General features: G+C 45.4%; 1 protein-coding gene across 1 annotated transcript in view; it reads right to left on the bottom strand.

Annotated features, from left to right (window-relative positions):
* The window catches only part of nfatc1 (nuclear factor of activated T cells 1), a 46,120-nt gene that overhangs the window by 9,220 nt on the left and 10,728 nt on the right, over nucleotides 1-26,172 (bottom strand). The window contains exons 4-9 of the mRNA XM_030120867.1: nucleotides 25,201-25,403; nucleotides 22,703-22,875; nucleotides 20,472-20,612; nucleotides 9,500-9,555; nucleotides 6,365-6,497; nucleotides 2,390-3,007 (exon numbers count right to left, since the gene is read on the bottom strand). Coding sequence (XP_029976727.1) covers nucleotides 2,390-3,007; nucleotides 6,365-6,497; nucleotides 9,500-9,555; nucleotides 20,472-20,612; nucleotides 22,703-22,875; nucleotides 25,201-25,403 — 1,324 coding nt within the window. The remainder of the gene's footprint in view (nucleotides 1-2,389; nucleotides 3,008-6,364; nucleotides 6,498-9,499; nucleotides 9,556-20,471; nucleotides 20,613-22,702; nucleotides 22,876-25,200; nucleotides 25,404-26,172) is intronic.

Here is a 26,172-nt window from a genome sequence, read left to right as displayed (position 1 = left end):
AAGCAAGTGTCAGCAGGGGCCCGGCTCCTCAGGAATATCCATTATGGCTGCTGCGGCTCGCTGAAATAGCTTGATTTTATTTACTACACCTGGTTTAGGCCTTAACGCTGCGTGAGCGGCGGCGGCGCGGCAGAGACGGTAATTACAAATCAAAACTCCAGCTTCTGTCCGGGCAATTATCATCGCAGACAGGGAGCAGAGGTGCTGCAGCATTTAGGCAAACTGTTGAGGGGGAAAAGGCAGAGAAACGGTCTGAGAAGAGCAAGACAGCAGCACGTCGCCCGCCTTCGTCAGGAAGCAGAGCCAGACGGCTCTGGTGACCGATCAAAGCCCCGCGGCTCCATCTGTCCGCTGATAGCTGCCGGGTTCTGTTTTTCTATCAGCTGAACTCCTTTCCGCTGCAGACCCGACGCACAGCCAGACTGTTTTTCTCGCCCCGAGGAGGATCGTTTATCCAATTTATTTCATATCACCGCAAACACAGAGCACACAGCGCCTGGACCTCAGCGGTGAGCGCGGAGCGCCAGAGCGCTGAGATCATGAGGTTCCTGCTGCTGAAATCCTGTTTTCTCCCCGAGACGCGTAGCGAGGGGGGTCACACGAAATACATTCACCTTCACAGAGAGCGAAATACAAAACTGAGTCCACAGAAGTTCCACAAGGAAGACATTCAGTGTCTCAGAGTGCTGGCCTCCAGGTTCGGGATGCAAACTGAACAGCTCACTGCCAAAACTACAACTGCTGGAGGACGTTAGATCAGGAAAGGTATCTACTTAAATATTTTCACGAATGAAACATGCCTCAAATGAAACAATGAAACAAATGCCTCAAGTGAAAGAATGAAAAATGAACAAGAATTTTCAGTCCAGTGAACAAATGCAACTTTGGTGCAGCAGTAATAAACATCTTTATGGCTGCATCACCACTTGTGGTTCTTTAGAAACACCGTAAAGGAGCCTGTAACTGATGCAAGCCGAAACACAGCAGGGAGTGACACAAATTAAGTTTAAACAGGAATCATTCAGAATTTTTTTTTTTTTTTTGCAACATTTTAGGCTCAAAGAGACTTTAGTTCTTTATCTTATGGTGGCAGAAATCACAACAAAGTAAATTTAGCTCTGAATAGTTTCATTTTCTGCACTAGTCTGCCCAGAACTCTGGAACCAGGGCTAAACACTTCCCCAACATGTCCAAGGTTCAACCACACGGCTAATCAAGACGCCAAGTCAGACTTTATACCACTCATCCTGTTTTACCTCACGTTGATAGAATCAAATGTTGTGAAGCATGAACCAATCACAGCCTTTGCTGTTTGCCTTGAAATCAGATCTAGGTTATTTGAATGCATTGACACCTTTGGTCCAAACAGAGAACAGGGCTACATAAATAAATAAAACACTGAGGTGCCGTCATCAATATTGAATAATCTTAACTGCAATCAGGGGTTGTTGACCCTCCAAACGGTCAACCGGCCCTGAATGACAAAGTCTGAACACCCCTGGTATGGACTTGTGTCCATGTCAAAGTTTAAATAACATCTTGCCTCGTATCGCTCAAACAAACTGTATGATTTTGTATGAATTTTCTTTTCTTGGTGAGATGAATGGTGCATTCAAGGAGCTGGGAACCTCAAAAGTTGTGTCAACCCCATGAAAATCTGCACATAGATGATAAAAAACAATGCGATCACCCATGTAAGTCAGCACGACGATGCTTTTGAAGTCAATATGATCAATAGCTTTCACTTCTAGACAAACACAAACGCTGCAGTTCTCTGATGAAGTATAAAGAGCGCTCAGCTCATGAAGTTTATCTCTTTTCAATTTCTTTCGATAAATTTAATTTACTACGAGGTGCTTTGGGAACAGTTTTATCTCATGCAACTGCATAAGATATTCTATTATATTTAATTGGATGTTTGACAGCGTTCACTTACTACAAAGAAATCTGAATTCTCCCACTTCCCAGTTACTCTTAAACTAATCATACCACTCATTTTCAGGCAGATTTAATTTACATTGGACAGACTTTTGCTTTATTTTTTTCCCCCTGTCTCCAATCTCTGCGCTGAGATAATTTGTCTGCTCGCTGCAGCTTCACATTGTCTCATTTTTTCCGTCCTCAAACTTTCAACACTGTTTGCCCGAAAACACTTTCATTAAATGACAACGGTTGAAAAGTTTTGCACAAATAAATCCAAACTGAGATTCGAAGGCCAAATATTTTCGCCCTTGGCGAAACGATGAGTGAGTCAGAGGATGCTCATCGAACGCGCTATCAGCACCTGCAGCTATGTTGAAATCATTACATGCTGGAAGATAATAAAATAATGTTTCATTAATCAGGTTTCTCCGGAAGAAATTTCAAACATCTGAAAATCTCTGCTCACCATCATCCAGATACATCTGGTCCAGCTCCTGTGGTTCTTGTTTGATGCTGACGGCCAGCGTCGGGGGGCTGCCGTCCTCCTGCAGGGAGGGGCGGCCCCTCTCCGGCGCCTTGGGGTGCTGCTGGGCCCCGGGGCTGGTGCTGCCGCCGCCCGGCGGCGCCGGCGTCATGCAGTGGGGGCTCGGAGAGAAGGGGGCGTCGGTCGGGGTGGAGGGCTGTGAGGTCGGGGAGGAGGAGGCGGAGCTGCTGGGGGGGTAGAGGCCGGGGGACTGGTAGCGCCCCGGGGTCTCTTGGATGATGGAGACGTGCGGGATCGGGGACTGCGGCACCGCCGCGCCGACCGGGAGGCACTTGGAGAAAGGCGGCGGCGACAGGTCGTGCATTTTGGGGCTGGAGCTCGGTGAGGAGGAGGGCAGCGAGGAGGGCTTGGCGACCAGCCTCTGCTGGCCGACGGAGTAACCGCCGCCGACCACGCAGGGCCGGAGGTCCGACGCCATCATCGGGGTCATGACCTGCGACGGGTAGTACGGCTTGGGGAGCAGGGACAGACCCGGGGCCTGCTGGCCGCACACCAGAGGGCCGTCAAAGTCATCGTGCGGCTCGGTCTTTATTGTCGGAACTGAGAAGAAAAGGAAGGGAAACAGAAGCTAAATGAGTAAACACATATTCCTGCGAGAGAGTGTGTGAGAGAGAGAGAGTGAGTGGGTTTGTGGCTAGGATACCCTCTGCCAAACAAACACTCTCATCAATGAGTCTCTGTGTTTTAGCCTGGGCTCTCCCACTCGACCCAAAATATTCACAAAAGCCGAAAAACGCAGGAAAAAAAAAGGAGGATGACTCATCCGCAAGGGGAGAAATCTGGCAGCTTCGGCATTAAAAGGCCTATTTTAGCTGGAACGGCTCTGGTGCTAACATCCACTCAATGTGTGATATAAAATACACGGCTTGAGGCGCAGCGGGGTTCAGCGGTTTCAAGTAAATTACTGCTCACTCATTGAGATAAAGACAGAAACTGAAAAAGACACAATGGTCTCTGTGAAGATGGAGTCGACCCCGGCGGCGAGGACAGCCGTCCAGTTCAAATGAGGCAGGACTCCCTCTCAGTAAACATGGCCGCTCATCTAGATTCCACAGCAAAGACACGACGGACCTGACTGACTCCGGTGATCAAGAGATGTTTGTACATCAAGTGTTTATTTGGCTGCTCCCTTTTCTAAAACGGGGGTCACCACTGCAACTCATTGCAACGTGCACAGCAGACTTTAGCAGTTTTTAAACGGGGGATTGTTAAAAAGCTTAAAAATACATTAAAAAAACCTCACAGAAACGCTGTTGGTCACACTGAATGCAGCCATCCTGACATGCCATGTCAGTATTTGAAGTTTACAAGTTCAAGCTCGTAATTCTAACCATATTTTACAGCTTTTGAAAAAGAATCAAAATTCCGGCTAATAGAAAGCAGTGCAAGTCTCAGGGATGAGAAGGAGTTCCACTATACAAGAAATTAGCTACAAATAACAGACTGGCTTTTTGAATTCTTTTTTCTAGATCTAACTGTGTGTTTTTTGTCACCTTTCGCCTCCAGTAGAAGTGGTGAAACTGGGACGTGTCGCACCGCGCCGAAGCTTCCTCCGTCAACAATTCTACAAGAGGAACTGCGAGGAGATGCTTACACCAACCGCAGAACTAAAATAGCAAATGCGCGCCTATTTCGGGCCTGTTTGGAGGAAGTGTGTCTGTGGAGGTTCAGCCACACGCTCAGACAGGAGCAGGAGAGGAGCGAAACGCTTCTTCTAGAACCACAAAAGAGAGTCTTCCCCGGGGCTGTAAGTCCCAAAATAAATCTGTAGTTGCACGAGCTGCTGTATCAAACACCTGCTGCTGCAGCAAGAAACCCACTGAAGAACACAGAAAGATGTAGAAGTTGTTCACACATCTTCACTGGGTAACGGAGGGACGGCTCATATTTTCCGTTTGTGTTCGATCTGCGGCGTTCCTTCAGACTTTCCCAGGGATTGCCGGTTGGCCCCGCTGACAGCCTGGAGGAGACACTGACCACACTGGCTGCCCCGGTCCAGTCCGTCCCCTCCCTTCTACACTCCGCGTCCCGAGGACAATGCTCCACTTTCACAGCGGGGCACTCCGTCGCGCCCACGCACAGGGCTGGGCCAGCGCCGCTGAATCACGGCTTTGAACCACCCACTGGATTTTCGCTCCAAGCCCGGAGCGCAATTAGCAGCGGTTTTTACATTTCACTTGATGGGTCAGTGTTTATATTTAGCTTGGCAATGACTTCGCTAGTCAAAAAAAAAAAAAAAAAAAACGTGCTTTTCCCATACTCTCTCTTTTCCCCGCCCTTCCCAGCTACAGGTACGGAAAACAAACAGATTTTATGGATTTCTTTTTACAATGGAGTAGGAATAATGGCGCTGCTTTGTTCCTCCCCAGCAAAACCGCCAGACGAGAGCGAATACAAACAGTTTGTTCTCATCCTCAGATGGTAAATCCTGAAATGCTTCTAATTAGTCTGGGCTGTGAAAGTCAAAGAGCAGACTGAGAGGAGTGAAGCGCTCAACTGATGATGAGAAAATACAGTGAAAAAAAAAAAAAAAATGGAAAATGGGCCTGAAAGGTGGAGGTTAATGAGAGGGTGTTTCTTTTCATTTCTTCGTAAAACTGCTTTGACTGCTTGTCCATTAAACTCGCCGCCGATGGTGTTTTGGGTTCAGCAAATGTCAGCTTCATTTGAGGCAAACTGAAAGAGACTGTTTGTTGGTCATTAACGGGAACATTTACAGTCGCACTAAAAGGATATTATTGACCCCTCCCAAGCACACCAAAGCACGGCTTCTCACTAAATTCAGGTCGTTTCAGATAACAGTGTTGAGTAAGTAATGCATTGGTGGAAACCCAGTAATAATAAAAAAAAAAGAAAAAAGTAATGCAAACACAACTACTGAGGTCTAACAGCCAGCTGGAAAGCTGAAGTCTCTTTCTGTGTGAATTATAGCACTGTCCAATGTCGCTGTCTCCAGTGAAGATCAGGATAAGTAGCCCATCGTTCATCCTTGGTTTGGTAGTTTTTCTCAAGTGTTTAGTATCTGCTTATTCTCACAGTCATAACTTCGTATGTCTACTTATTTCAAGAAACACTAACATCCAAATAATAGAGCATCTTCAAAGCTGAACTTGACCTGTTCACTCCTATCTTAGCACCACTGAAAGTCTGCTTTTTAAAAGTATAAAGAAATCGAAAAGTACCAGAAAGCAGAGAAAGAGAAGCACACAGTGATATTAAAGAACGGCCAAATATTGATAACTGAGCTCAAATAGGGGCAGAATGACGCACTCATTGCACATTTTAGACACTTCTACATCCATAAAATCAAAATGAATCCAGTTAATCTAGTCTTAAAAGCGTTGATGAGTGGCTGTAAAGTACAGTTCACGGCAACACTACCAACAAAGAGGACGTTATCAGGAGAAGCCCAACTGAAGGAGAAGCTAACATAACAGCCACATTCCCAAGTAACTAGTTACACTTTATTTGTGAAACACAAAGGGACTCGTTGCTACTACTGGCAAACAGTGAGTGTGTTCATCTGCACAGTCCTCAGAGTGAATCCTGGCCTGCTCCATCAACATCTGGTCCACCGCTGCAGGACCACAGCAGCGTATCGTCCACCCTGCACAGAGGGGGGCCACGCCGAGTTTTACCACCCGTCCAGGGACTGCGTGTCTCCAGGACCCTGAGGCATGCAAACTATGTTTAGATAAAGTGCCAGAGGCCGAGGCTGCCAGAACACCTCATTCAGCGCAGTGAACCGACGCCTCTCTCAACTCCACACACATTTAAAGGTCACCGTCACGTGAAGCTGCGCTGCTCTGTCCTCTGGACCCTCCTGCAGGATGTCCAGCCCACTGTACAACTAAAGCTTTGTTTGAGCAAAGGAGATTTAATATTTAAGAGATTTACCACTGGCAGGGACGTAGGTGAAGCGCTGGTACTGGCTTCTTTTCCTCTTGCCGTTGCAGACGTAGAAGTTTACGTGGACCGGAGTGGAGAGTCTTTGGTTTCGGTAGGGGGGGATTTCAACGAGGAGCGAATTCTGCAGAACACAAGAGTGAAAACATCCTCATCATCTTATATATATTGGTAATCGCAGCAGTTTTCAATGGCTGATTCTGCAGATCTGTCCAAGTTCAAGCAGTGTCAGTGCAGCACACATCATGCAGTTATCTATCCTGACACTTTTATGGAGTTTTTTTCTGAAATAATGAGAAAAACCGGCAAAATGCAACAAAAGGTTTCCTTCTTGTTATCATTTCCATGTATTATTCCATTACAGCCATCAAACCTGCACTGACTTTTTTGTGGCTTAAGATAAAGAAACATTGCTTATTTATTATAATACTTTAACTTTTGTTCTGTAATTGGTTCCATCATCTTAGTTGTAAAGATTTAATATTCATAACCAGACGTGTTGAAGGTGTATTAAAACTCATCAGGGTGGCTCTGAGTTCCAGATCTGTCAGATAAAATCTTGAACGTCTTCCGAGCACAAGAGCCACAAAGAGACCAAGAGGTCAGGTTGGAGAGCACCCTGGCTGTTTGCACAGCGAAGAACTGGGCCGATCGGAGCACAGTGAACCTGGGCGTGTGCAGATAGTTTATTTCCACGGCAGAGCGTCCTGCTGAGAGCCCGGCCGGCGGCCGCCGGGTTCCCGGGTTCAACCTGTGGACACCTCGGCCCCATGTGTGTGTTTCTGAGCATGCATGCGTGAAAATATACGAGCGAGAGCGCTGGAAGTGCTGCTCGGTAGCCAGGAGGGAAGTCATCCGTCTGCTGAACTGTGCTTCGGAGGACGGGCGGAACCCGGCAGGTCCAGGTGAGAGCTGATAGGCGTCACATTAAATCATTACCGCTGAAAGCTGTTCGAGCCAAACGGAGCCAGATGAGGCCTTTCCGCTTTTTTCACTCCCTGCTGATAAAAAAAGATTTGAAACGGCTCCTCTTCTTCAGTCCAGACCGAGCGTGGACATTTGCAGCAATTCACTGGTGACGCTGCTGCCAGTATGTGACTTTACAGCTTTTTATGAAAAGCAGGCTGAACGCCAGCTGAGGGCTTTATGCACACATGTGCTGCATTGTGAGTCTGGCCTCAGTAGATGTTCAGCTTCACTAAAAAGCTCTAATGTGGAGATGTTTAACCTGACAAAAGTGATTTCTCTCATGCGCTCAGAGGGAGGGAGAGAAATGTGACAAATTGAGCGTATAGCAGCATTTTTCTGGAGTCCCAGAGTGAGTGTTTCAAGGACGTCTATCCGAATTTATGTGAGCAGTCTGCGTCTAATTGTAAATAATTCCTGAGATGAAAATGAAATCCTCCGTTGTCTCCCCGATGTCGGCTCTTCTGGGGAAGCTCGGCGTGTGCGGGTGACACAGGCGGTCAGGTATTTTGTGTCTGCGGTTCGTTCAGCAGAAGTTAAACTTGGCCGAGGCAGCATCGCTGTTTAAAGTGGGTCCAGTCCAGCAGACTGGGGGGGGGGGGGGGGGGGGGGGGCTTTGTCTGCTCCAGCAAACAGATGTGCCCCAGCAGTTGCTGCATGAGTGTGTGTTTGTGAAAAAGAGAGAGTGTGTGTGTGTGTGTGTGTGTGTGTTTTGTAGTGGGAAAACACTGGGAGCAGGTGCAGTGCCTCACATAGAGACACCCTCTAATCCCCTCGTCTCTGTCCCAGACTCCCTCCACGTCTTTCCCCTCTCTCTCTCTCTCTTCCTCTGTCTCTCTCCCTCTCTCTCTCTCTCTCTCTCTCTCTCTCAGAGTTTCCCCGAGCCAAGAGGGGACACGCCGCCAAGCTCAGACTCCCACAGGTTCGCCGTTGAACTTTGGAGCACCTTTTCCACTCGTTTCAAACACAACACATCGCCGCTCGCCCCTCAGGGCTTCTGACAACATCAACAGCAGTGTTACCGTCTCCTGCTGGACGCTCAGCCTGTCAAACAGCCACATCCATGCTACGGTTTTCAGATGAAGATTATTAAACTGCAGCTCCTGAGCAGCTCTTTTCATCCAGCAGACAGAAAATGGAAACATTTAGGTTAATTATGTGATAATAAAGGAATCTATGTGCACATACCATCCTACATTAAGACCAGGTGCAGGACTCCAGTGGAAATGATTTAAGTGTCTGCATTTTGCTTTAAAACTCGTTTTCAGTCGACATGAAGATCTGACAAAACTTATTAATCTACTATAGTTTTAACTCTCTCCACTTTATTTACACTGATATGAGAACATGTCTTGAAAAAAAGATGGAATTTAGCTAATAAAGACAGAGTTCAGACCAAATATCACACCTGCATTAAATTATTATTTCATTTTTTACATTTTGACAAAGTAAAACTATTGAAGTTGCTAAAATGTTCAATACAAATAAAGTAGCTATGTAGATTTTCCCAAACATTAATGCTGATGTAAAAACTCCAATAAATGTCCTGCACATTTAAATGTGTGAGACACTAACATCTCTGTGTCCTGCTATCTGAGGCAACTGTTACTAAGTCACTAAACTCCTTTTTTTTGGCCTGGAGGAAATAACCCCGCCCTCCTGAAAGCAGCACAAACTATGTCAAATTACAAGTCACAGAAACGAGAACCACGGCGTTCGTGATTCATCAGCATGTTCTTCTTCTCTTGTCATTAATTCATATAGAATTGTCTTGATCCAGATGTTAGCATCTTTCTGCTGTTAGCCGATGTAACTCCTGCTGAACGTTCTGAGAGAATCAGATGACCTACATTTCACTGGAGGCTCAGTTAATGTATCACAGCAGCTATGAGAACATTATCAAGACCGGAATAATAAAAATAGGATTTCTTTATCAAATAACATTTGATAGAAAACATTTAGTAAAGCGACGCCTTTTTTTTTTTTTGCATGTGTAACTCATCACCACTAACTCGGTTTATCATCAGTTTGGTTTTAAAACCTGAAGATGAAGAATTATGGAGTTTAGTTCGAAGCTTCAGCGCAGCTGCTTGATACAAAATCCTCTTGATTTCCAAAATGACACCAGATTCTTCAGATTGGATCACTCGTGTCACTTACAGGCTTTGAGACGTCTCTGTCCACTTTGGCCTCAGTCTCCCAGAGGTGGTGACCGTCTGAAAAAAAAAAGAGCAGACACAGAAAAAAAATGGTTTTGTAACAGTGTATCAGGGGGAAAAGAAAAAAAAAATCCACCTAGTTGGCTCCCGACAGAAATGAAGAAATGGAATGAGTGGTGTTAAAATTATCTGTTACATCAGTGATCCATAAAACAGGTCCGCGGAGTCGAGGGTATCGCAGACGTCACGCCGTCTGACCCACAGCTCATGAGCTCATATCCTCAGTCTGACAAACTTCAGACAGATAGAGAGAGAGAGAGACCGAGAGAGAGAGAAATCTGATGCAATCCTAAAAAAACCAGAGTCATACCAAAGGGATGAGCGACATCTTTGAGGAACCTTGACTTCATCTCTGTGAGGAATCCCAACATGCCGGAGCAGCTGGTCGGCTCGTTAAAACCAGACGGCTGGAAACCGACATCTCGCCTCCGCTGTCAAACCCCGTACTTCTTCTATTCTCACAGGAATCCTTCTGTTATCCCCATATAATCATTGTTTAATGCTATTTTTCTCCCTTTCCGGTAATGTGGGGTGTTCTTTTTTTTTTTTTTTTTCCTTGCCACAAAAAAAGAAGTTTTCCCATCAGGCAATAAAAGGAGGCATCATACGGACTGCTGGAAACACTGCCCGGCTAAAAAAAGCTTGTACGACTTGTCATCCTGCCCAATGAGGTGCCGGTGAAAGTATATTTTGTAACCAATTTATTAGACACAGAAGGAAACCAGTGCAATTTCGTCAAAGCTCTGATTGGTTAACAAGGCCTTAGAAACATTAAAGCCGAGTGAAACCGACTTCGCTTGGAACGGAGGCAGCAGTTTACAGAAAACCAGGGCTCGCCGAGGCCAAACCTTTTCCAGAAAATGAACAGGGGATACGTGCGGCTTGATAAGTGGAGCGTTTGAAGCGAGCGGACAGACGAGACACTACTGGTCGGTGCGTACACGAGCTGCGAGGTGGCGGCGATGGAGGAGCTGCAGCTCAGCGCCGACAGCTTCCATTATGTCTGAGAAGACAAGCCAGACCTGTTTACCTCTCTCTGTCTCTGTCTGCAGCTCGCTTTCCCCGTCTCTGTGCAGCTTCTCCACATGCCTGGCACTCACAGACCGGAGTTTAAGCTTCTGGGATGAAATAATATCATCTGCATCACATATTGTGGGCTTCCTTACTTTGTTAACCCTTTGAATGACACTCACCAAAGCACTTCACGAGTATAAAAAACTAAATCTGAGCGTGTGACTGAAGGATATTTCATATAGACTATGTCCTTTTATTGTGGGATTCAGACTATTTATCCCAGTCAGTGTGATTCACCACCAACATGACGGCAAATTGTTAATATAAAAACCTCCTCCTCCTCTTCCTCCTCCTCCTCCTCCCTCCACTGAGCTCCAAAGATTCAGCCGTCTGAAGAGACTCAAGCACTCAGTTTGTCCTCATGGGCGCAGCTAAGAAACCCTGGCCTGAGGGCATTAAGAGAAATCCAGTAAAAAGGATGCGGTCCTGTTGGGGAAATATTCCCGGACCACCTGCTGTTCCCACAGAGAACATCATTCTCTTTAACTCCAATTAACTCTGAGAAAAGTTTCACAACAGAACTGAAGCCGTTCCTGTCCCTGACACCCCCCCCCCCCCGAGCCAGAAGAATAAAGGAAAACATGGAAATGCTTTCAATAAAGTAAAGTATAGAAGAAATCCTCTGACAGACATGAAAGGAATCTAACTGATCAACAAGAGAATCCACTGTTATAACTTCACAAGATTTTCATTGTTAACGTCAAATTTCAGTTTGCAGTTCAACACAGTTCCTCTCTATTTGTATAATTAAAACGGTCTAAAAACATTAAATTGACCATAAAGACACAAACAGTAATTCAGCATTTCTGGGTTAGGCTTATAAGATACAGGAATTCCCTAATTTGGTAGAATTATTTTATTTATATTTATTTTCAAACTCTGTTAAAATTGTCTTGCGTCAGGAGTCTGTAAAGCAAACTGATCTTTCTTCCACATGGTGTGAAAAGAACTGAGAAAGAGCCTTAGGTACCACAAAGGGTTAAGAAACTGTTGGATTTTTTTTTTTTTTAAATCTCTCCAAACCTCTAATCTCTGTCTGATATGCAAGGCTGACTCTCCAGAACATAGCACAGAGTATTATTTCTGATAGATGCTTCTGACCGCCGTTCGCCATGCAGCACATGTAATGCAAGTTTATGCAACAGTCATTAGGAGCAAATGGAAATGACTGCAGACGACTGGAACGAAGCTTTCTTTTTCTTTTTTTTTTCCCCCTGATGAGCTGCAAACTAAAAATGAGTGAAATGCACTACACACTGTGCACGACGCACGGCAGACAAATAAATCTGCAGCTTTTACTGATTAGTGGGGTGTCTGGTAAAAATCAGAAGGTCCCTTTGAGCATTACACCGAGCTCAGTGTGGAGCAATGAATCGACTGGGATAGAAAAAGGTCACAGTCGGGGACAAACTGGTCAGTTTTCAATAAAGGAAACTGAAGTACATTAATGAAATTTAGGTTTATTCACAATGCATGAGCTTTATTCTCGACTTTTTATCAATTCTGAAAGAGCTTTTCCTCATTTGTTCTTTTTGTTTTTTCCCACCCCGATATTTTACTCTTCTCTATAGGATCAGTTCCACATGGACTTTAAAAATAATTATTTTGTGTTTAGTTTTTCCTTGATGCGGCCCTTTAATAAATTCTTTAAAAAACAACAAGCAAAAAGCAAAGTAACACTGATTTGACTTTTTTTTTTTTTTTTTGCAAACTCCATTTAAAAAAAAAAAAAAAACTAAAAAGAACTTAGCAATGAGAAAAACATACAGGTAACCAAAAATAGCAACTTAAGAAGAAGCGAAATCTGGTGCACATGCAAGGTGCAGACATGTGGGAAGCACGCACACACACACACAAACACACACACACATACACACAGAGCATTGTTTGGCTGTATGAATCAGGCATTGGAAACAGGTTTATCTCGGTGTAAACAGAAAAAGAAACAGCTTGTCACACAGGAAGCTGCACACGATCCTCATTCTGAAGTGATGTGACACGTCGTCCGGTTTATTTACTTGCTATTGATTGAAAAAATGTTTATAATGTCCCAGAAGTTATTTTAAAAGGGTTCACATGACTCAAACTGCAATCTAAAAGTCTGTTTCTGCCGTCTGCCCTCTCCCATTTGGTCCGTTTTTATTTTCGGAAGCTCTCCAGAAGGGAAGCCTTCGCAGTCGATGTCAATCCACAGGAGGTAAACATGTTTTTTAGATCTCCCGTTCTCTCCCTCCCCTGTCTGCCTTTCTCTGGCACGCTGACTCACTCACATCATTTCTCACATCAATACACAGATAGAAAAATTAAATTGAGCAATTTGCTTTCTGTGCCCGTCCACCTATTGCCAGGAAACTTCTGGAGAACTGAAAAAAAAAAAAGGAGGGGAAAGAAAAAAATGAAAAAACACCCACTAAACAAAAAGAGCTTTGAAAAGTTGAATGCGTGGGATGCCTTTTGTTTGAAAAGAGTGTGCCGGATAATTGATAACCACAGTATGTAATTGATAACCGCAGAATGTTCCAGAGTTATAGGGCAACATCTGCACCGATGCAATGAAACAGCTCGGCGGCGGCGGCTCTTCCAGCTCTCCTCCTACCAAACTTCAGAAAGCACAATATGGTCTCTAATTCTCTGGCCCACTGTGCTGGATATTATCCAATATTATCTAAGTTAAACAACTCAGGCTGAAACCTCTCCCCTAAAACCACCCCGGCCATATAAACCCAGTACCCCTCTCTCCAGCTCTCACAACGCCCAGGCCGCGCTCTGCTCGCCTTGGCGGCGGCCCAGCCCCTCAGAAGTCCTCCGATTCACATTTCGTTAGCAATGGTCTATACAAATCATTACTTTCTCAGGGCAGACATAACACAGAGCAGTCAATGACACAGCGGCGGTGTGCTGCACAGAGTCACGGCCGCCGAGGGGGGATCAAACAATATACAATACAGTTATTTGTCATGTCGTGTTTATAAATGGAATCAAACGGCTCCTTGTGCTCCTTAATTGGGGCTGGGTGGAGTGAAGCGCCGGTGCCCAGAGTGAAACAGCGGGGTGGCATGTGCCCAAGTCCTCATAACGTACAGTAAATATAAACACATGCTCAGCTCGGGCCCATGTGGCACTCTGAAAGAGTTCCCTTGTCCTCTGCCTGATGACTGAAACTTCTTCCTTCCTGCCGCCCTGAAAACACGTGGATTCTGGAAGCTGCTGCTGCTGCTGCTGCTGCTGCTGCGGGCGGCTGAGATACCGCGAAGCTGCAGCGTTGCCCGTCAGCGCAGCGCGTCATCCACACTCCGAATCCCAGGAGGTTTTCAAAGGGTGGGAGTCGGCCATTTTTATGAATCATTCACTGTAATTTACAAAAACATAATCCGCGCTGTTTATGCAGCTGTAATTGATTTGTTTATGAAAACGGCCATTGTTCTCCGGAGCGTCGGAGGCAGCCAAACCACCGAGCGGCTTCGAGTGGAAGTCATTGTTCTGTGACTGTAATGAAACCGAAGCCCACTGACCATCGACACCACCAAAGGAAAGCAACCTCTCCCTCCAAACACAACGCTAGCAGAGCTAACTTTTTCCCTTTTGTTTACTTTGTTTGTGGATTTTGTCTCATTGTTTTCTTCCTGCTCTTGATGATGTGCAATGTAAATGAAAACGCTGTGTGCTCTTTTCTTTTATATTGGTTAAGTTGTTTCAGTAAAAAATAACTGAAATTGAAAAAGTTACTCTAATGTAAGATTTGAATCATTTTACAGAAACTTAAGCATTTCACAGCAAAGCAAGACATTCTCAAACGGAATTGGGTTGTGTTGGGAAAAGAATGGTGTGATATTAATAAAACATGTTGAAATGAAAATAAAAGTATGGTTTTCGGAGGCGCCACCATCTGTGACGAAATAAAACTGAATTTGCATGGAGTCGAAATCGCGTTTTTGTCATGCATTATTCACAGCCCTGCACACTGCCCACAGCTCATTCCAGATGGACGGCTGTCTGTATTTTCCTCCTGGTAACTACAGATATCATCTTGCAGCCTCGCAGCATGTTAATCCTCCCACAGTTCAATTTTCAGATCGTCTTTCTTCCTTCACCGCTCTGGGCCAAAAGCAATTAGTCCAAATTGTTCCAGTTTGATGGGGAAAAGCTGAACTTTTCTACCTGTTCGGACATCCAAAAAAGAAGGGGAGGAGGAGAGGAGTGGAGGTGAGAGAGGGCCGGGGCCAGAGCTGCACTGCAGCTGAGAGCTTTTGATAGATGAAGGAAACAGTTATTCACAGCGATAGCTGCAGACCAGGCAGCTGTCCAGAGGAGCCGGCCAGATGTGAAAGCACTCGTTAGAGTTCGGGCCCTTTTTTTTTTTTTTTCCTGTGCAAGGATTTCCTTCAGGATCTCTCTTTGAAATACAATTAATAATGACACTGGGGCCCCGCGGCTCATAAATCACACCAAACTAAAAATACTAGAAGAAAACAATTGACAGGAATCAACAAGAGGGTGAAATGTGATTGTGCAGGAAGCTTATTGTCAGGTTTTTTTTTAATTTAATCTCAGTTTTATTTGCTTTCCTCTGCATTTTTTAACTGACTTTAGTTTACTTTGTTTATAATTCGGCATAATCCTTTAACTCCCCTCTCTAAGCTTCATTGGCCAATTGTTTTGGCGCACATGCTGATGTGAAAAAGAACAAAATCTCTGCTGTAGAGTTTTTCACAACACAGAAAATGTTATAAATAACCTGGAGAATGTGATAGACCCCCACTCATATATCAAAATACGAGGCCTTTCGCTTAAAGCTTCCTCCTTGTGTATGCCATTTCCTGTGGAGGGGGAGGCTCTTTATTGAAGTGCGTTGGGTAAAGAAATGAACAATGAGGAGACTGTAAAGAATGAGGGGGAAAAAAAACAGTGAAACGAGCTCTGAAGTAAAATCTTAACAGTTACAAAGTGTGTGAATATCACTCAGCTGGAGTTTACCTCGTGATTTGGTCAATTTGAGCAATGCTTTCCCAATTCTCTGAGCTGCTTAACATGCAATGTTAAAGAGTTCACAAAAGTAACACTTCAATAAAGAACAGTGGATCAAAAGTCACTGGAGCACGAATGCAGAGGATTTAAATGCAAAACTGAAAACAAAACTCAAAAATTACATAAAGTAATGGATGTTAATTCTTATCTGGTGATGTTATGTGTAGTTTAAAGTCATATTATTCAGGAATACCTGAAAAATTTCCACACGTGGAGAAGATGCAAACTCCACACAGGAAAAAAACACTACTGTATTTCTACAATTTGTCCGAATTTGAGTTGAAGTTTCAAGTAGCGTCGCAAAAAAACCTTGAGTCTTCTGTCTTTCAGAAAATAAACAGTCATCCATAGAATAGAGGGGTGAAGAAAGGACAGCAGGGCCTCATCTCCCAAATGGACTGACCGCGGCTTATCAGAGGCAGCATCTTCGGGGCAGGCAGGGGCAAATGGAAGCAAGGTGAGACTGCCGGGCTTAGATTACAGGCCGATGTCTGCAGCGCTGCAGCCGCACAGCCATAATCTCTGATGACTGATTGGCCGTAACCTGGAGTGACAACACAGCCGATGCTATCTCCCTGATTTCTACTGAGGCGGGTGACGGGAGGGACGAGGCAGGCCAGATCAAGGATAAAGCGCCACTAACGTACGCTCACTGCCGAGGAACAGGTGACAGAGCGTGTGTATCTGTGTGTGTGTGTGTATCTGTGTGTGTGTGTGTGTGTATCTGTGTGTGTGTTTGTGTCTGCGTGGCTCTTTAGGGAAAAGGGATTTCCGTCTCTGTGAGTCATGGGTAGCAACAAAAACACTCAAAAACATGAATATGAAGCTGTAACACGAGGTCTCTGGGTCAGCGGCTCTTCCTGTCTCCGTTTTTGACACGTGCATCAGTGTTTCAGCGTCTGTCACAACCAGTGGAAACATCTGTCAGCCCCGTCCGACACTAAGACGAAAACCAAGACGACCCAAATCTTCAGTCTGATGGTGGGTCACTCATCCTGCTGGAGAAACTGACACGCACACACACACACACAGGGCTGCATGCAAACACATAACTTGTAGGAATATTTGCATCGGTCAATGTCCATATGTTCCTGCGGCTTTCTGAGTGTTATTGTGTGAGAGTGCTTTACTGGAACATTTGCAGGAAAATAGTTCGTCGGTGAAATTAAACGCGCGAGTCCTTTATGGCAACGGAATCCACCACTCCGAATTTATGACTTTGATTGTTAAATGGTTTCTCAGTGCTCCACTTTGGCACGAGTAAAATAACAATAAAAGCATATTAAATTTCCAGATTCTGCAAATTATACACGCGGCCTTGAAAGCGGGGATGATTTGTGTATTTTTTGAAGCGCGCACGTTTGTTTTCTTGGCTCGCGCGCACGAAGTTCATGCTGCAGTGTCTTGGTATACCTGCAGAGCCTCCTCACTCCAGAGACCGCCGAGGTCTCTGCTTGTCTACAGTTTCTATTTACCTGCCCGCCCGGGGAGCAGCTGCGAAGACGACCCCGCGGGATCCGGGAGGGAACCTGCAACCCGTCGACTTAATGAACCCCGAGCTGGTGACGCAGCTCGGATGGAGAGGTGGAAGGATGGAGGGAGGGAGGGAGGGAGGAGGGCAGTGTTGTGGAAGCCTGGCCTCAAGGGTGTTTCCATGGTAGGATTGCCCAGGAATCTAATGCTGGTGCCAGACGCGGGGAAACCCTCATCAAAAACAAGGGAGCACACCCATCAGCGCCGGTCCAGAGCAGCACATGGCCCTAAAGACGGCCAGATTCACAGCGCCGAGCAGCAGCTGACCCAGGGGCTTGATTCTCACCTCCGACGCCACACAAAAGCACAGCAAACTGCCGTTTTTATAGCAAAGAGCTTTTAACCGATCAATTATTGCCACCGGAGGCCAAAACGCCCGGTTGGGAGTAAAGAGAGCGTGACTCGTAAAAAGGACACAGAGGTGGAGTGAAACCTGAAGGGCTGCGGCACAAAACACACCTTCCATTGAGATTGGCGGTGGAAATAGCTTATAAACGCTGATCACACTTTCTTCAATCACTTTTTATGCCTCCAACCACAACTTGAGGGTATTTTTAAAGTGTGGTTTGACTTTGATATTTCAATTAAAAAAAACCACACAGATGGTTTTTTTCTGAACATTTGAATTAAAGAAATGTTCAGTGATTAACACTATCCTCTCACACCTGCCAGTGAGACTACAGACTACAGAAATTAAGGAAAATCAAAGACATAAAGTATAAAATAATAGAATAAAAGGCCTGTTTGTTAATTAACTCTTTGAGATTGATTAAAATGGGGGAAATGGAAAGATCAGGGAAAAAAGATCTGAATCTTGTTCTCACTTAAGCAAAGGAAACAGCTTTTTTAGTTTGGATTTTTGAGATTTATGTTTTGACACAAAAACACATCACTAATAATTCCCTTCTATTTCCACCCACTGTGTCTCTGGAGGGATGAAATTTCACTGTAGCCGCATCGATAAAAGATCCAAACGTGGATTTTCTCTGATGATGGACTGCCCCCCTGGATTCTTTTCTTTTCTTTTTCGTTTCTGAGTTGGTTTACTCTGAAATTACAGCTGCTAAGTCAGTTCAAATGAATTCCGCTCGTACAAAGTAAAACAGTTCTACAATGGACCACTGCAAGATGGATGAAGTGGCTGAGGCGCGGCTGAAGAGTCACGTAAACCTGCCAGTTGTTGCATCCGTTTTGCAGCTGGTATTTGTTGACGTTTGAGAACAGGCTGGTCTTTAGTGTGTCTGGGTTACAGGACGGTTCGCAAACACACCTGAAGAAAATAATAATTCCGTTTTTTTTACATAATTTTAAGACTGAAGGTTCTATACTTGCTTTTTATATTTAAACTGTTTTTGGTGGTGAGCAACACATTTTCAAGATCAGGGTTGAATAAAGAGGCTGTAAACCAGCCAAAGTCTTTTTTTTTCTGTGTGTGTGTGTGTGTGTGTGTGTGTGTGTGTGTGTGTGTGTGTGTGTGTGTGTGTGTGTCCAGTCAACCTTGAATCCCTTCTCTCACAGGTGGAACAATGAAGATGCTTCCCTTTCCTTCTTTTTCTCCTGAATGAGTCACCGGCCTGATAGGATCAGGGGTGTTTACGCTGCTCAGCTTTGGCCCAAACTGCAGCTCACGTTGCTTTGCTGGAGCTAATCAAGGAAATTGCTGTTTGTAAACCTCGTCGTATCAACATCTGGGAACAGTCCCCTTATCCTCTCAAAGCAAAACTGCCAGGAGTAAGAAAAGAAGAAACAAACACTGAGGGATGACACACACACACAAACACACATACACACACACACACAAGGTTCTGACCCTAACCCTCTCATATCCACATTGTTTCATATGGGAACATTTTTTTGACTTTCCTTCAGACGGACTATAACTCAGCCATAACTAGAAACTCCTCCATAAATCTGACCTTCACCTCAGTCCAACCGGAGGAGAAATCAAAGTCTTTCTTTTTCGTTTTATTCAGAAACATTGAATGAATTTTCTGACTACGACCCTTTGTGTGAATGTGTGTCCTATTCCCTATTGTACAGAAACGCACAGACAAAAACAATGTGTTTTCATGTCTTTTGAGGACATGACAGTAATTCATGTGAATTTATTGCACGCTTATTCATCCCTAACTACTCCCTGACCGGCGCTTCTGCTGGAGCCTTTTCCCAACAATCAGTTTAGTCTAATGAATGATGATTAATGGATGATTAATGATGATTAATGAATTTCCTTATTAGGACCATGTGTTTTGTGTCTTCGGGGGAAGTTAAACTGCCATTAACCCCAGCTGGTAAACCAATGTTAACCAAACCTTCTTCAACCACAAAAGATGTTTCAACCGAAAAAAATGCTGGTAAAATGCCGGACCCCGTGGGTCCGTGTGCAATCAGGTTGAGGTCCCCTCTTGGAAATAAAAACAAAAAGTTACACATTCACGCACACAATGGCTGTTTCTCTCTTTTTTGTGCCATCACATTAACTCACATTATTTTCACACAAACTTGTGGAATGTAATGAATTTCCTGACAGAAATCTCAAATTGTGTCCCTACAGCTGACGGTGTCCCGATAAATCACAGAGCAGCTTTACTGAAATTACAGCCAGTATAGAAACACACACACACACACACACGCCCACGCACACACACACACACACACACACACACACACCACACACACACACACACACACACACACAGATTCATGGTGTCTCTTCTTGCCTCCGTGGGACATTCTGTCATTTTCTGCAGACTCACTCTAAACTTAACCATAAGTACAACTTGCCTGACCCTAACAATAACCATGACCTAACCCCAAAAGATGTCTTCACCTAAAACTTTGATGAGTTCTCTTTTGAAAAACTTTTGTTTTTTTGCCTTCAAGAGAAAAAGACCCCACAATATGAGTGTGTAAGCAGATTTAGGTCTCCACAAAAGTGATAAATACACACACAGACACACACATGCTGCATTTTGTTATCCATTCCTCTCCTCTGAACAGGCAATGGAAACTTCTGCAAATGTAAATCTGCCGGGTTAAAAATACGGCGCATTAATGTGCTCCACATGTGGCACTTTGGCAGAACGGAGGATATTTTGACGGCCGGGGGAAGAGGAGGAGGAGGAGACAGAGACGGGAGGGAGGGAGGGAGGGAGAGAGCAATCCTGGGATTTCTCCAACAACAGAGAAGAGGGAGACACACACACACACACACACACACACACACACAAACACACAGAGCTGCTGCGAAACTCCCAAACCTCCTCCTCCTCCTCCGTTACCTTGAGCCTTTTCCACGAACACCACCTTGGAGTCGTGCTGGAAGTTGTGTCCGTCGAGGAGCATCCTCTCCCCCCCGGGGGCGGGACACGTCTCCAGGCTCTGCTTGTCCACCAGCGGCAGCTCCTGGGCCGATCGCTGGGCTGCGGCGGGGAGGAGAATAGCAGGCATCACGGCTGCGCTCGCTCACACACACACACACCCACTCCCCATGCAGACCTGAGCATCCAGACTGGGGCTGAATCGCTGCCTCCTCGCCTCGCTCGCAGCTGCGAGCCTCTGCTTTGCGAAGCCTCCCCTCCTCCGAGCAGGGAGAGGCTCCACACTGTGTTTATTTGTGTTTTCCTGAAATTACGGCGGACGCTTTGTCTCGAATGTTTCTTCCCCTTCATCTTTCTTACTAAACTCCTCACTTCTATCCTGCTCTTCTCGCTCCTTACTCGGTTTCACTTCTTTCCAAAATGAGCTGTTACTTCCCGTACGATGCTTGCGAACCTTCTCCTGTCTTCGGCTAAATATAAAGCTGATGTCTCGGCCAGGTGTGTCTGCAGAAGTCTGTTAATTCGCTGTGATTGAGCGGGATACAGAAGTAGGGCTTCATTGAAAGCTGAAGATTTTTCTCACACGGGGATCATCTCTGTGTAACTCGATGCTGCTGCGTCCCGATTTTGATAAAGCTAACTCTCCGTCTTTGGAAACAATCAATCTTTCCCACATCTCCGCCGCGTCTCTCCATCTGTGTGCCGTCCTGCTTCACTCACACAAAGTGAAGTTTGGTCAGAAACAATTGCGTTGTGGCAGCCGCTCAGAAAACTCACAATGGCCTATTTCAGGGGACTGAGATCACGGTTTAACTACTGTCTTTCATTTACCTCATAAGACTCAATCTGCATGGCAGCTTTCAGAGCCAGAGCCTCGCTGAGCGGCTGATCTGCATGAGGCTGTCCCGCTCTGCTCAAAGGTCAAATCCAGTGCAGCACGCAGAGTCGATGCCGTTTTATCGAGCGAGGCCTAAATAGCTTTTACACAGGCATGTCCTGGAAAGGACAGCGCTGTGCTGCAGTGGGTAGTGCTCTCGCCTCACAGTGAGCGGTTTCCCGGTTTGAGTCCCAGTGTTTGTCCTTCGATTGAGAAGAGGCCTGTCCAGGGTTTGCCCTGTCTTTTGCCTATAGATTCATCCATACAGGCAATAAATGTCGCCTTCATTTAATTCAATGCTGGTTTTTACTCGGATGTTAAAAGCTGAGCTCACATTTTGTTAATTCGTGGTAAAGATGGATTTATTGGGTGCAAATGTTTTATAATGGCTAATGGAGACCTAATTAACACTGTCCACGTGTGAATCCCAGAATAATATCGAAGTCAAACCACTATAGATAAATATTGATCAGCTGCTGTAGAGCACTGTTGAAACGATTACATCAATTGGTACACTGATGCCTCTTAAATAACACATTTTGAAGACAATGGCAGCCGTGCAAGATGCTGGACCAGCATCAGGAGGGATTCAGTGTAAACAGAGAGACATGCCCCACCTATCAGTGAAAAACACAAACCCCCACCTGGTAAAGCCACACCTGCAAAATGTTGGGAAATGATGTCAAACCTTACAGTTCAGGCGGTAACCTCATACTCTCTATGATGAAATAAACAAAGAAAAGCAGGCTTTTTTTGTTGTAATCTGGAACTAGTAGCTCTTCAATATGACTTTTAATCAGCTTCTAGAATTTCTGAGTTTTAAATAACTGATTAATTTGGTTCTCAGTTGTTTTCTTACCTTGTGATCTTTTAAAATGCAGCATCTGATCCGGCTGAAGGAGACTGACCAGCATGTTGTCCTCAGTATGAAGTAGATCTTTGTAAGCTGAGTTTCGGTTTTACTAAATAAAAACTTTTGATCCGAATGATTCTCAGAACAATTGCACAAGGAACTTGTTTATCTGTATTTTGACAGCGTTCTTTTTTATATTCTCTTTCTAAACCACTTTGTTTTGTACCATTTTGGCATTTCATCTTTATCGTAACATCAGTTAGATGAACTAGAACATAGCAGGTGTGGCATTTTCAGGCTATATATGCCTCCTAATAGTAAAATCTTGAAATGTAAAAACCTGAGAGGATGTTGCGCATCCAACCAAAAGTCACTACTTCGCATGAAATGGAAGTGGAGGAGTGAGTTTAGTGTTCCTCAGGACATTGTGAGGGAGACATCAAAGCCAGAGGAGGTACTTACAGCACTCGATGGGGTTCGATGCCACCTGCAGAGACACCGTTCTCCCCGTGGCCTGGTTGATGTGAACCCTGAACACCATCCGCACCCGCGTGTTCTTGCGTCCGATGTCCGTCTCGCCCTTCCTCAGCTCGATGTCTGAGTTGCGCAGCTTCAGAATTCCGGCGCAGTCGATTCTGCAGTTTGTGAAGACAAAAGAGAAAAAGGGTCAAGCGCCATTGTGTAACTTCATGATGAAATCTGTAGTGTCACAGTCAATCAGACTGTGATTTATCGGCCAAATGGAAAATGATTTCACTCTGGGCTCCGTCAGAGCGGTCCTGCAGGACGCCGGCGCCCCCCGAGTGGAGCGTTCACACCTCAGAGCGTCTGCTTCTGGGCAAAATTCAAGCTGTATAGAAACAAATCTCTGGGAACTTTCATTACATCATGGATTTGCTAAAAATCTATATAGAGAGGCTAAAAAAAATACAATCTCTTGCACAATTTTCCCCACCAAGCCTCTTCGTCTGAACCACACGTCTTCATACTTTAATTCCTCGCACCTCTCCAAAATGCTTTCTGGCTTTTCCATCGCCGCGCTACTTGATGCTGCATTCCTCCAAGCCTAGTTAATGTCAACTTTTACACACATTTGAGCACTCCCTTGCATTCCTGGGTGCAGACACCAGGGTCTGCTTCGCTGCTGAAGTAATCAGGTGTTGATGCTAAAGACCCCAGCTGTTCGACTCTCGCCTACACAGAGAGCAAAATCACATCCTGGGCCAGAGTTTCAGCACACTGAATCAAACTGCACGAAAAAAAAAAAAGGACAATTAAGATGCTTTTTCACTTTTTAAAGAGCTGTCTGCTGAGCTAACTTCACTCATACCAAGTCAGAGGTTGTGCGTTTTTGTTATCAAGACCAGAATCTGAGCCGATGTTGTAACAGTTCACCTCTAAATCAACGGCTTCAGAAATACAATAATGCTAGTATTCTATACCACATTATAAAACCTCTGTACGTCTCACTGGAGCGCATGTCAACAGCAATAAATCTCCCGCAAATCCCTCGCCCGCGCCGTCAGGAGGCGTGTCCTCGGCGTGCGAGGCGAAGCGGCGTCCCGGGGTTGAAGCCGTCGTATAAGGGGAGCTTATGTGTTGCGTCCATTAAAAGTGAGCGAAAGTGCTGATGTGAGCAGGATGCTGCTGCCTGCAGCCCAGACAGAAACCCCAGGTCCCTGTTAGCGGCTCCCAGCTTCCCCCGGTAATCTGATCTCCGAGGCTTATAAAGTGGGAAAGCCACCGTCTGCGAGCAGAGGGCCGCGCTTTCAGAGCCCGAACCCCGAGGGAGACGCACACGCTCGCCGGCACGCACAGACCGCTCGAAACCCAGCAGTCAGCACTTTCAGAGCAGCAGCAGTCTTTATACTTTCACTGGATTCGAGGATATTGTGAGGAGCGAAATGTGTTACAGCTGAAGTGATTTAATAAAGTTTAAATGTAAAGAAAATTAAAGCGGTTAAATGCTGCTTTGCTGAATGACTGCTGGACCTGATTATCGAGAACGGTACAGAAGTCGTGATCATAATATTTCATTTTTCATGTGGTGCTCGATCGTACTGGCTCGTGAGGTTAAAGCTCCGTCATTTAAAGGTGCATTGTACTTGGCAGGGCTGTTTTTGAGTGAAATGTACTCTGCTCTGACTGATTTTTTAGTTTTGTTTACTTATTTTGGAATGAATGCAACCATTGAAACCCTTCAGAGCTTTTCATCATCAGCTCTCTCTCTCAGCAAGTCTCTCCTTACAGCACATCTTTGTTCTTGTTGTTGTTTTGACTTTTAGATACACTTTATAAGCTATGGTGAACTCTCAGATGAGAAACTTAAAACCATCAAGACCCCACCAGCTCAGCTAAACAGCATTTCAGAGAGTCAGATTTGTGCCAAGCGACATCCAGAATGCAGCTCGTTTGAATGTTTGAGGAAAGCATATGGTGAGTTATAAAGTTATTGGTTTGGTCAAGACTGGAAGAGGTAACTGGACGTGAACCCCAAAGATTGGTCCGGTTAAACTCCAAATCCTTCAGACAGATCGCGTAATGTAATAGCTGTCTTCTTGATCATTCTCTCATGGAGACTGGAGACTGAATATGATGAGGATCTGCCTCAAATTACTTCGGATTCCATTTCGACTTGTCTTCAACAATCCAAAGTTTGACAACGACTTGCATAAAATGTTGAGTCTCTGCTGAACTTCTGGGTATTGAACATCTGCTTTGAGTCACTCTTGAAAAACAATACGTTTTCATTTGAATAGATTTCATCTATCTTACAGATTTTCACATCCGTAGCTTTGTCACACTGCTTTCCCCTTTAGGTCACATTTACCCGTTCATACACCCCAAACAAAGAAGCTGCCAGGGGAGGTTGGTTTTAATTGTTTTGGATATAATCGATAGCTGATAAGTCAAGGCAGAGTGAGAAGAAGAACCTGGCGTTAGCGTTCTGCGTCACTCACATGGCTCTCATGTTGTTTTCTGGGAGCAGCGGGATCTCCAGCACCTTGGTGTTGTTGTGCAGGGCCTCGTGGCTCGGGGTGGACACGGTCTTGCCTGTGATGCGGTGGACCTGGTAGAAGGCGTGGGGCCTGAGCAGGCGGTCGTCGGCGGTGCCAATGAAGAGCTGGAGGGTCAGAGGCTCGCTCTCCATGTAGCCGTGGAGCTAAGGGAGCAGAGGGACACACAAACGCCGAGTCAAAACCGATAAAAATATCCCACATTGCGTGCTGTCAGAGACAAACGCTGGTCTGTCAGGAGTAAACATTTCGAACAAAGTAGCCATTTAATATCTTGTACTCATCACCCACACATTTAATTTACAACCGATGCGCAGTGTTGACCTCCTCTCAGTTTGCGTCGGGCCTGCCAACATGGCGATCCCAGGGACAGGTGCCAGAACGCAGCTGGAACCGCCTACAGGCAGCGCGGACGATCCGTCCGCTTATTACAACACCGCGGCGGTGTTTGACAGAAGTCAAGGTCACGTCAGTCGGTCGGGGTCGTGTAAAAACTCTGGGAGGTGACCCCACTGGATGCCGGGGTGAAGACGTGGCGGGCTCGACCCGGCGCTCCCAAAGAAAGAAATCTCAGACCTCCAGAGGTGCTGTTTGACAGGAGGCCTCCTGCCAGGATGACCTCGGCCACCCAGACGGCAGGCTGCAGGCACGCGGCCCAGAACCCGCGGGGTGAAACCCGAGCGTGGCGGCTACTACTGACACGCCGTCTGAGGGTTGCGCGTGTTATCCATGCAGCGTGACGGCAGAGGAATTACAGCAGAGTGCTTCTGAAGTCAGAACACAATGAAATGACAAAATAGGCTCTATTATGGCACATCATTATTTGATATGGAGCGGACTGTCTTGTATCAAATCCTCTGGCAGGACTTTGGAGTAGTTCAAAGCTCAATTGCCAAACTTTTTCACTCTTCCCTC

The sequence above is a fragment of the Salarias fasciatus genome, chromosome 22, assembly GCF_902148845.1.
Source record: "Salarias fasciatus chromosome 22, fSalaFa1.1, whole genome shotgun sequence".
NCBI lineage: Eukaryota > Metazoa > Chordata > Actinopteri > Blenniiformes > Blenniidae > Salarias > Salarias fasciatus.
Note: the sequence above shows the minus strand (reverse complement) of the source record. Positions and strands in the feature narration are given on the sequence as shown.